Source organism: Papio anubis, chromosome 2 (genome assembly GCF_008728515.1).
Source record: "Papio anubis isolate 15944 chromosome 2, Panubis1.0, whole genome shotgun sequence".
Classification (NCBI taxonomy): domain Eukaryota; kingdom Metazoa; phylum Chordata; class Mammalia; order Primates; family Cercopithecidae; genus Papio; species Papio anubis.
Window position 1 is genome coordinate 126,268,536 of NC_044977.1, and position 12,189 is coordinate 126,280,724.

The following is a 12,189-nucleotide window of genomic DNA, read 5'->3' on the forward strand; positions in this document are numbered from 1 at the left end:
GTATTATATGTCCATAATATGAACTAATGATGGTATAAATTATAGTATATACAAATTCACTAAATAAAGATGCAAAACATATATCCAGGCCTGTCTGTAAAAGGATTTTATGCATAAATTAAAAGAGAGTACTGTTTATTTGCAAAGGGTGAGTTGGAGTTCTTTGAATGATTTTAAAAATAGGGTCAAGATCATTCTACCTCTACAATTATAATAGCTAAATAACTTTGCTTGCCTTGGACAATGTATTGCATTCACTTCAGGAAGAAATGGCAAGAGATACAGAGATGATTCCCCAGGCTACCTTCTATTCACTTTGGGAGTTAGTGGAAGGCTGCCCTCTTTCCAACACAGTAGCAGATGAAAGGGATCTATTAAAAAGAATTGCGTTGGTTTACACTGCAGATTGAATGGAGCATTAAACGACTGCATTAGTATGACTGCAGTGGGGGTAATGGTCGCCTCTATAATGTTGTAATAACACTTTCACATACGTGTAATAATTGTTTCAGTGTCCTTATCTAATTTGTCACGAAATGATATCCAGCATCTCTCCGGAAAATGCCCCCCTCCCAACTCCCTGTGCCCTACAGTTTTATTCCCCCACCCCCCCACCCCTGGCAAATGTAAACAGATGAGGAAATATGTGTACTTTCAAATCGTCACCCATGTATCATGAAGGTGGGGGATTACTGCAAATCACTTGGAAACCGCTCCCCGGAGGCGTTTAGCGATACCGCCCACCAATACAGCTCAGATGTTCTTAATTTGATTACCCACCACCTTTTGGGCTGTAATTTTCCAAACAGGCATCTCTCTCATTTGCAAATACACGTTACAAATCAATCCACAGATACAGAATGCTGACTTCCCGACACTCAATTTCACAGGGTGTCTCTTGAAGAGCTGCCAGGTTGTGACCGATAATGGGGGAGAGGGAGAGGGGCACAGATCGAGCGAACGAGAGGCGGGGGGGGGGGGGGGGGGGGGGGGGGGGGGGGGGGGGGGGAGAGGGAGAGAGGGGAGAGAGAGAGAGAGAGAGAGAGAGAGAGAGAGAGAGAGAGGGAGAGAGAGATCACTTGCTTCCTTGCTTCCTAAGCCGGGATTTTGCCTGCGATGCGCGGAGAGAGGACTGCGGCGGCTGATTTACACAGTTGGCGCGGAGGAGGGGCCGGGGGTGCGGGGGGGACGCGCTGGCGGAGCTCCGGCGATGGGCTGATCTGGGGGCTCCCGAGCGCCGCTCCCTTGGTGCGCGATTTGGGGGCGGCTGATGGATTTGCATTCAGGTTCCAGCCCTGCGCTTCCTATATTGACTCCTTATACCCGACCTCGCGCTTCCGTTTAGGAGGAGACGTTGGTAAGTAACGTGTAATCCGATTTTAGTTATTTCCTAGGCCATTAAAGTGGCACTTTTAAAGCAGGTCAGTCTTAAAAGATGCCGCCGCCGCTGCCGCCGCGAGCGTCTCCTTGGCCTGAAACGTTCTGCGGTCCCCTCCCCCTCCCGCCCCCCTCCCCCGCACCTTCTCCCGCTGGAGAAGTGAGGGTGCTTGAATGGTGAGCGGTCAGGGGACTCACTCTCTGCCAACGGGCTCGCTTCACCTTCGTGCTTTGCCTGAGGTCTCCCAAATCCAAGTGGAATTTGGTGTGCACAGCCATACTGTGTATTTGTATCTTCTCTCCCTCTCTCCTTCTTTCCCCCCACCTTCGCCGTCTGACCAATGCTGGGATCTGAGATCTAGTCGCCCCCTTCCTGCCTCCTTTCCGCCTCTCCCCACCCTTTTCTTCTCTCATCTACACACCATCCACCCCCACTCCCACCCACCTAAAGGGCAAAGAGCAAAGACACCCTGGAAAAGCAAGGGCTAATTCCATCTTTTCGGATGGAAGGAGGCCTCGGGCAGGGATTGTGAGTGACAACCCTTCAGGAAGAGAGAAAGAGAGAAATCCAGAGACTGAGCTCAGGCTCTCGGGAACAACGAAGCTCTACACTGATCGAGAGCACTGAGATTTTAAATCAAAGGAACCTAGTCCTGGGACACTCACTCTGCCTGCCTGCCTGCCTGCCATCGAAGGCATAGGGAGCTGTGGTTGTGAGCTCCCTGTCACTGACATCGCAGCGCTAGGTGCGCGCCCGGCTCTCCCATTGGTATGCAGCGACCATTTCCCTGCAAATCTCAAAGGTGGAAACATTTAAACGGATTACAAGCGTGATTTGGTAGCCTTTCGGAAAGTTGGTGGCCAGAAGAGGAGAAGCTACAAGGCTACAGTATGATGGATACAATTCAGCCTCCCAGAGAGTTTGCCCCTCCCGCTGGGAAGCCCCTCGGAGCAAACCTCGGAGATCCTGAGCGCTCTGCACCATAGGTACTCGCCGCCATCCTTTCCTACTTTGCCTAATTGAAACCAGTATTTCTCGTATGTAGGATGTGCATTGTAGAGCACATCGAGTTTGGCCGCGGTGTCTTCTGTACGCTCACAGGTGCTAGGGGTTTGTTGCAGTTTTGAATTGGATCAGTTAGGTGTAAGGACGTTGGTGGAAGGAGGGGTATCGGAGACTAACATACCCTCGGACCTCTTTTCTGGGTGAAGACATCGTAAGTAACTCCAACAAATAGGCCAGGCGGCAGAGCGAAGGACCCCTCCCCCAGTGGATTGTTCGCTAGTGTTGTAAGAGGTAGAAGGAAAAACGCTTGAGCTTTTAATAATTTTCCATTTCTAAACAGACCATTGTGCGTTTCGCCTGACGACAGCAGATTAGAAAAGGATCTATAGACGGCTGAAAGCTCTTCAGAAAATGAATGATGCAGCATTTTAATTACTTGTTCTAGGGAAGATAGTTTGCTTCCATATTGAAATATTTAATCTCAGATCTGAAGAGATTAGTGAGCTGTAAGATCCAGCAGTGGGGAGGAGGAAGTGGGAAGGGGGCACAGCGGGGAGAAAGGGCTTCTTGTCCTCTCTCTGGACAAACAAATGGCTCTGGGCGCTCCCAACAGGACACGGAAAAAATCGGGGCCCCATGGCTCAATACCCCTAACTTTTGGAGACCTCCCTGTCTTTTAGACACGCTATCCTGAGCTAAAGGAAAGCAAAAAGATGAGATAGCCTTTAGGACATAGCCCAGGTCCAGAACTTAAGGGGTTTTAGTTCAAGAAGGAACAGAGACTTCATCGCCGAGACAATATTTACCGTCATCTGGAAGCTCAGGGCAGCCTCCGGGTTACCCATCGATTCCATCACATCATGGGTTCCGATAAGACCCGATAAATAGTCACCGCCTCTGCACATTGGGTACCCAAAGTGCTGGGCGGGGGATGGGGTGGGGGAGGGTGCGGGTGCAGGCAGCTGGTGAGGAAGGGGGAATTGCTCTGATTCTGAGCTTAGGCTATCGGTATTGGTTTACTTCTTGGCTGAGACCTATGGGAATAAATAGGGTGGGTCTGGAATTTTAAGGGTAGAATGTTAGAAAATTCTGCCCTCCTGCTTACTTAGTCTACGGTGGCATGTTTCTAAAATTAGCTACTGTGTGTCAGTGGACTCACGCGCGGTCATTTTAAATGCAAAATATTATGGAAATTGCCTTTGACTTTTAAGGAACACATTGTTAGGTGATTTACCTGTTGTAGAGCAGTAAGGTATTGATATGTAAGCTGTGCTTTGCTTTAAAATTTGCTTTTGTAAAGCGTCCTTTAAGGGGAAACCGTCTCTACCTACTAACTTTGAGCCCTTGGGCAATTGAGGTTCAGTTTAGTTCTTTTGCAACCAAAAAGTCCCTCCCTTCTCCCCCTCGGCAAGTTGGTGACAGGGTTGGTGTGTGCTGGTGGGGGCAGATGGGGAGCATCCACAGCACACGGGTCCTGTTAATTAGACTCCTTTGCTGCACACTTGGCTCTCCCCAGTTTCCTCACCAAGCTGCATTCCTTCCCAGCAGGCAGGACTGTAGTGCTGTCAGCTGAGCCTTAAAAAATTCCTCTGAGAGGGTTCCTGAACTATCATCTGGTAGTCCCTCTACAATACAATATCTTCCTTCAATCACCTCCATCCCCATTCCCACCACTCCCTAGGATACACTAGGGATCCACTTCCCGAAAATTTCACTGAGAAATATTTGAGTTTAAAAAATAAGAAAGAAAAAGAAAGAGCGGACAAAAACATTCAAATCCTTAAATCCACCCCAATCCCGCGAGGTCTTTTCCGGCGGCAGAATGTGAAATGTACCATTGTTACCCAAGTGGTCTGTATCTCCTTCCAGAGAATTGGCTTGTCTCTGTTTTTAAAAAGGCGAAAGAAAAGAAATGTTGTTGAATCCAGGGGATATCGAAGGCTTTGACCTGCAGCACAACAAAAGAATTCCTGGTGCAAAGGGATCGAAGCAAAATGCAGGAGAAACTCGGTCCAAGTCTTTCAGGCTGTCTGAGCTTTTATTCGGGACACCCAGGCAGAATCAGACAGATTTAGCTTTTCTGCTTTGGGGACCTGGATTTTCCCCCCATCCCCGTCATTTCAGGGAATGGCTGTCCTGTGAAAAAGATAATTCCGAAGGACAGTCTCACTTTTCAAACCACCTGCACTAGAGAGGGGGAGCTTTGGAAACTAGAGGAGCAGATGATCCAGGGGATGGTTTCCTTGAGAAGTTAAAGAAAGAAAGAAAGAAAGAAAGAAAGAAAGAAAGAAAGAAAGAAAGAAAGAAAGAAAGAAAGAAAATGCCTAAAATGCCTATCCCCCGCCCCCCTCCCCCATCTCCACCTTCCCCACCAAAGAAATGTTTCCCATAGGTTGGTCTCCTCCCACTTCGCTCTTGTTTCTTATTTTGCCAGTTTGTGTTCTCTATCCCTCTACTTATTTTTCCTACACACACACACACACACACACACACACACACACACTCACTCACTCACAACTGTATAGTCAGGGCTTCCTATCGCTCGCTCCCGAACCTATGCTAAGCGCGTTCCCTTTGGAGCTCATTTTCATGACGTGGAATACTGGGTTCAGGGTTATAGCACATATATATTTTTAAAGCCGGAGCGAGGGAAGTCTGAGATTCTGCACTGTGGTTGAGCCTTCCTTCCTCCCTGCCTCCCTCCCGCCCTTCCTCCCAGTGACCAGTGATGTGCTGTGGGTACCCAGAGAGAGCAGCCACCGCGGCGGCAGCGGCAGGGGCAGCAGAGCTGGAAGCCTGCTGCAGCCCCTTCTCCTCCCTCCTCTATTGAGTGTGCCAAGCGGCAGTTCTGCATCCTAAAGAAGCCCATTGAAGAGCCCATTGCATTCCCAGCACGTCTCAAGCTTGCTGCTCTTTTTTTTTTTTCCTCTTGGTCCCCCCGCCCAACCCCCTTTTATCCCCTTTTGCTTCAGCTTCAGCAAAGCAAAGGGAGTGGGAGGGAAAGAGAGAGAATCCTTAAACTCAAGCTTTTTTTTTTTCTTTTTCTTTTCATGGTTCACGGTTCCAGGCTAAAAAATAAATAAACAAACAAACAAATAAATAAATAAATTCCAAAAAAAAAAAAAAAGAAAGAAAAGAAAAGAAACCCAAAAAACTCTGGCAAAATAGGTAAGTCCAAGACATCTGGAGCCTTTTTTGCCTAAACCACAGGGACCTGAAAAACAAGAAAAATATTTAAGGTAGTGAAGAAGGAAGAACTTAAGTAGATTTTAATATTTCATAAGGGAGATGGAAGACTAATTGATACTGCAATGTAGGCTTTTCTGCCTTTTCTCTCTCCCTCTTTTTCATTTAATTGTTTTTAATTTTTCAGTATTGCATGTCTGAGGCAGACTTCTCTTTGTTTTCTCACGGTATCTCCTTTCTTTACAGCTGTGAACATTATATGCAAGTGTAATGTGAAGATTTATTTTTTCACTTTTCCTATAAATTATATCATTGTGTTTTAAGAAGAAGGTTGATGAAATATATCTTTCTGTGTGCTATCTGTGAGGAAAATATATGCTAGAAACTTTGGTTTATTTTTATTGATTAAAATCAGCTATTCAATTTTGATGGATATTTTAGTGACTCAGAAAGGAGAATATAATAAAACTGCATTATTAACATTTATTTATGTAAACATTTTCATATACTGATGTTATTAGGCAAGGAAAGCGATGCATAGAGGAAGACTCTATGTTATCAGAATAGTGCATTGCATTTGTTTCTTCTGATTGGAAAAGAATGATATCTTTTTTGAAATTTATTTCATGTGATAGGTCATTTATCAGCAGGTAAGAATAGAGGTTTCCACTCTCTCTTGACTTTAACTACCCGCCTCCCCTCTAACTAGTCACCTACTCTTCCAGCTTTTTAAAGGGTTCCTCAGTTGATCTTGAAGGCACAGATACACATTCCAAACTAAGCTTTGCGAATGTTTTAATTCAGACACTTTCAGACTCAGCATCCTCTAGCTGTCCCTATCTTTAGCTCTGACAATTGCATGGGCATGTTTTTTAGAAGGGCTAATGACTCCTACATGCTTTAAATAGTTAAATGATACAAATATATACAAATTACTTATTAAATTAAAGAAGATGACAGTATTCTATTCTTGGGCCAAAGGATGTGGACATATAGTGTACATACTGACTATACACTATTATAAAGCATGTTATGATCATTTCATAAAAATAAATGTTAAGTTTTCCTGAGTTGCTGATCATTTTACACATCTCAACATCTGATATTGAGCAACAGGCTCACACTTTATCATACTAATCAATATAATAATTTTGGAGTATGTCATGTATTTTTAATAGTCAAAACCTATAATTCAAAGAACATTTTTTTCCCATCAGAGTTCCAATCAGATTTATTATGAGTATCTTTGATGTCAACATGAGTTTTAACAGGCAAACAGGTGTAATGGCCACATTATTGCTATTATTACTGAATCTGCCTTTGCCTAAAAGGAAGTACGATGTACCAGTTCTATTGTTTGTTATACAGAGGCAATGCAGTCTGCTTTTGTTCATGCGATATGCCGTTTACCAAGTATGGCTTGGTTCAGGAAAATGTCACTGCATGGTTCAATATTTCAGAGTCTCCTAAGTTTAAAATATAGGACACACTCTAAACGTTAAGTGTATTGCTAGCTCATTTTGAGTGTCACTTCTACAATTGCTGAAGTTTTTATATAGCTCTTAAAATGCCCCACATGTAGGAGTCAATTAAAATAGTACATATGACTAAAAGCTAAAAATCTGCATTTTTATTTCTGTTGCAGTTTTGTAATCAACCACGAACGATGAAACCTTCCATAGCTGAGATGCTTCACAGAGGAAGGATGTTGTGGATCATTCTTCTAAGCACAATTGCTCTAGGATGGACTACCCCGATTCCCCTAATAGAGGACTCAGAGGAAATAGATGAGCCCTGTTTTGATCCATGCTACTGTGAAGTTAAAGAAAGCCTCTTTCATATACATTGTGACAGTAAAGGATTTACAAATATTAGTCAGATTACCGAGTTCTGGTCAAGACCTTTTAAACTGTATCTGCAGAGGAATTCTATGAGGAAATTATACACCAACAGTTTTCTTCATTTGAATAATGCTGTGTCTATTAATCTTGGGAACAATGCATTGCAGGACATTCAGACTGGAGCTTTCAATGGTCTTAAGATTTTAAAGAGACTATATCTACATGAAAACAAACTGGATGTCTTCAGAAATGACACCTTCCTTGGCTTGGAAAGTCTAGAATATCTGCAGGCAGATTACAATGTCATTAAACGTATTGAGAGTGGGGCATTTCGGAACCTAAGTAAATTGAGGGTTCTGATTTTAAATGATAATCTCATCCCCATGCTTCCAACCAATTTATTTAAGGCTGTCTCTTTAACCCATTTGGACCTACGTGGAAATAGGTTAAAGGTTCTTTTTTACCGAGGAATGCTAGATCACATTGGCAGAAGCCTGATGGAACTCCAGCTGGAAGAAAACCCTTGGAACTGTACATGTGAAATTGTACAACTGAAGAGTTGGCTGGAACGCATTCCTTATACTGCCCTTGTGGGAGACATTACCTGTGAGACCCCTTTCCATTTCCATGGAAAGGACCTACGAGAAATCAAGAAGACAGAACTCTGTCCTTTGTTGTCTGACTCTGAGGTAGAGGCTAGTTTGGGAATTCCACATTTGTCATCAAGTAAGGAGAATGCATGGCCTACTAAGCCTTCCTCAATGCTATCCTCTGTCCATTTTACTGCTTCTTCTGTTGAATACAAGTCTTCAAATAAACAGCCTAAGCCCACCAAACAGCCTCGAACACCAAGGCCACCCTCCACCTCCCAAGCTTTATATCCTGGTCCAAACCAGCCTCCCATTGCTCCTTATCAGACCAGACCACCAATCCCCATTATATGCCCCACTGGGTGTACCTGTAATTTGCACATCAATGACCTTGGCTTGACTGTCAACTGCAAAGAGCGAGGATTTAATAACATTTCTGAACTTCTTCCAAGGCCCTTGAATGCCAAGAAACTGTATCTGAGTAGCAATCTGATTCAGAAAATATACCGTTCTGATTTTTGGAATTTTTCTTCCTTGGATCTCTTGCATCTGGGGAACAATCGTATTTCCTATGTCCAAGATGGGGCCTTTATCAACTTGCCCAACTTAAAAAGCCTCTTTCTTAATGGCAACGATATAGAGAAGCTGACACCAGGCATGTTCCGAGGCCTACAGAGTTTGCACTACTTGTACTTTGAGTTCAATGTCATCCGGGAAATCCAGCCTGCAGCCTTCAGCCTCATGCCCAACTTGAAGCTGCTATTCCTCAATAATAACTTGCTGAGGACCCTGCCAACGGACGCTTTTGCAGGCACATCCCTGGCCCGGCTCAACCTGAGAAAGAACTACTTCCTCTATCTTCCCGTGGCTGGTGTCCTGGAACACTTGAACGCCATTGTCCAGATAGACCTCAATGAGAATCCTTGGGACTGCACTTGTGACCTGGTCCCCTTTAAACAGTGGATCGAAACCATCAGCTCAGTCAGTGTGGTTGGTGATGTGCTTTGCAGGAGCCCTGAGAACCTCACGCACCGTGATGTGCGCACTATTGAGCTGGAAGTTCTTTGCCCAGAGATGCTGCACGTTGCACCAGCTGGAGCATCCCCAGCCCAGCCTGGAGATTCCCACCTTATTGGGGCACCAACCAGTGCATCACCTTATGAGTTTTCTCCTCCTGGGGGCCCTGTGCCACTTTCTGTGTTAATTCTCAGTCTTCTGGTACTGTTTTTCTCAGCAGTCTTTGTTGCTGCAGGCCTCTTTGCCTACGTGCTCCGAAGGCGTCGAAAGAAGCTGCCCTTCAGAAGCAAGCGGCAGGAAGGTGTGGACCTTACTGGCATCCAAATGCAATGCCACCGGCTGTTTGAGGATGGTGGAGGTGGTGGTGGTGGAAGTGGGGGTGGAGGTCGACCAACTCTTTCCTCTCCAGAGAAGGCCCCTCCTGTAGGTCATGTGTATGAGTACATCCCCCACCCAGTTACCCAAATGTGCAACAACCCCATCTACAAGCCTCGTGAGGAGGAGGAGGTGGCTGTTTCATCAGCCCAAGAAGCAGGGAGTGCAGAACTTGGGGGTCCAGGGACACAACCACCGGGAATGGGTGAGGCTCTCCTAGGAAGTGAGCAGTTTGCTGAGACACCCAAGGAGAACCATAGTAACTACCGGACCTTGCTGGAAAAGGAGAAGGAGTGGGCCCTGGCAGTGTCCAGCTCCCAGCTTAACACCATAGTGACAGTGAATCACCATCACCCTCACCCTCACCACCCAGCAGTTGGTGGGGTTTCAGGAGTCGTTGGGGGAACTGGGGGAGACTTGGCAGGGTTCCGCCACCATGAGAAAAATGGTGGGGTGGTGCTGTTTCCTCCCGGGGGAGGCTGTGGTGGTGGCAGTATGCTACTAGACCGAGAGAGGCCACAGCCTGCCCCCTGCACAGTGGGATTTGTGGACTGTCTCTATGGAACAGTGCCCAAATTAAAGGAACTGCACGTGCACCCTCCTGGCATGCAATACCCAGACTTACAGCAGGACGCCAGGCTCAAAGAAACCCTTCTCTTCTCGGCTGGAAAGGGCTTCACAGACCACCAAACCCAAAAAAGTGATTACCTCGAGTTAAGGGCCAAACTTCAAACCAAGCCGGATTACCTCGAAGTCCTGGAGAAGACAACATATAGGTTCTAACAGAGAGAAGAAAATATATTAGTGCTTTTTTTTTTCCCCAAAAGAAAAGGAAAATAAAAGAAATATATCCCTTGCTCCCTTTACACTTGTCCCAATAACTCCATCCTCACGATCTTCCCTACCCTGAACAAAACTGAAACCGCATGATAACTAGAGAATACAGATGTATGCTCTCCCCTCTCAGATGTGATTTGGAGGAAGGGCCATACTCAGATCATTAATCAATGAAGTGCCTTCGCAGACTTTTGCCAGCAAATGTTATCATTATTTTTTTATACTGAAACTTGAGACTTTGACTGTGCCATGTATAAGGTATACCGGGGATCATTGTATGGATCCTAATTAAGTAAAATTCAATGTGTCTTTTTATTTTCAGTAACTATTTTTTTTTTTTTTTTAGTTGTAGTTTTGTTTTAAAGGGAGGGGGGAAACAAGTTGACATTTGTCATTTGTGGCTTTCTTTCTTCTCATCATGGCACAGATTCTGTACATGTATTAACAATGCAGTTTGCTGCATGCCTGGAAACTGCAAGACGGGGAGGGAGGGGGCGGGTCTTGCTCGAATGTTCTCACTCACTATCTTGTCTCTCATACACATATCCATCTGCAAACCGTGATCCCTAAACCTGCAGTTTCTTCCTGCTGGTGCAGGTACACACACACACACACACACACACACACACACACACACACACACACTCCGTACCATTCCCATTCAACCCAATCTGCTTAGTTCGGGTTTGATCCATTTTTCTCCTCTCCATAGTTCCACTACCCTTCACTGCTAGTGTACAGCTCACAGCATCTCTCCTATCACCCTGGGAAAAGTCACATTCTAGGCTGGATTCTACCGAAGTGGAGGCCTGGTGGTTTAACAGCCGAAGACACGCGCCTAGGGGTGAGCACCCTCTTTGTGACACTTCATCCTGATGCCAAGATTTTTTGGAGAACATCTGCACTTTCTTATATATATATATATAATATTTAAAAAAAGCAACTGGGTATATATCACTAACAGCTTTGTAGGAAGCACTTTTAATGTTTTCTCTCTCACACACAAAGATTCAAAAGAAATGTGCATATATTTATTCTGTAATTTCAGTGATTATGAATTGTAAAGGTAATGTTTAATCATTGTATAGTGATTATGCGTCTGGTATAGCTTTCCTAATAAAAAGTTTTTGAAAAACATAATACATTATATATAGAGGATACAAAGCTTGAACCTTAAACTCCAGCTATGCCATGCCTTTCGTGCTCCCGTTTTAAAAAATGATTTCTTTTACTTGTTACACAGAAAGTAATTTATTAACGGGTTTGATGCACTGTGATGTTGATAAATCTTATATCCCACCATCTCTATTCCAAACCAGGATACAATTGAGACTTAAAATCTGACTTACAGGTTTTTTTTTTTCCTTGACTTATGAATTTCAATCTTAGTAACCAATGATGCACGTTTCCTAGGCAAGATGCAAGGGGGAGAAAATAAAATAACTAGATCACTGAGAAGTACAGGATTAATTAGGAGAACGTAATCAAGGATCCGTACATCTTAAGATAATAGATGACATAAATAAATCGGAGAATAAAATTGCTATTGTTTTTAAAATATGTAGTCCAATGCACACCCTCATACACCCACACGCTTCCACATACACCCACACAACCCAGTAAATATCAAAGGCCTTGGCCTTGGAGCCAATTATATGGCCAGAATCCTGTGAAAGCTGTCACTTACATTTGACTACTATTTTCCAACCACTGACAACAACTGGCCCCAATAACGTTTGAACTAAGTCAGAGGATGCTGAATGAGTTTTTCGTCCTATGACATTAAAATTATGTAGAAAAATTAACCTGACAACAAGCCAAGTTTAGATCCATTTATATGTGAGCGAAACCAAAGAATACTGGATTTTTACGGCGCCGGTATCAAATTGGTGGAGGAAACTTAAGAAAACAGACCTATGAGGCAGGCACTTATCGAAGTAGGCCATTAGAGGGCAGCAGA

General features: G+C 44.4%; 1 protein-coding gene across 2 annotated transcripts; it reads left to right on the forward strand.

The window, feature by feature from the left end:
• The first annotated feature begins 876 nt into the window (after positions 1–876).
• Positions 877–11,369, forward strand: SLITRK3 (SLIT and NTRK like family member 3). Of its 2 annotated transcripts, none has more exons than XM_003894874.4 (2): positions 877–1,357; positions 7,215–11,369. In XM_003894874.4, the coding sequence occupies exon 2, from the start codon at positions 7,236–7,238 to the stop codon at positions 10,173–10,175; it is 2,940 nt and encodes a 979-aa protein (XP_003894923.1). In that variant the 5' UTR covers positions 877–1,357; positions 7,215–7,235; the 3' UTR covers positions 10,176–11,369. The 2 variants fall into 2 exon arrangements, with proteins under 2 accessions (XP_003894923.1, XP_003894922.1); XM_003894873.4 differs by lacking the exon at positions 877–1,357 and adding an exon at positions 1,479–2,364.
• Positions 11,370–12,189: the final 820 nt, after the last annotated feature.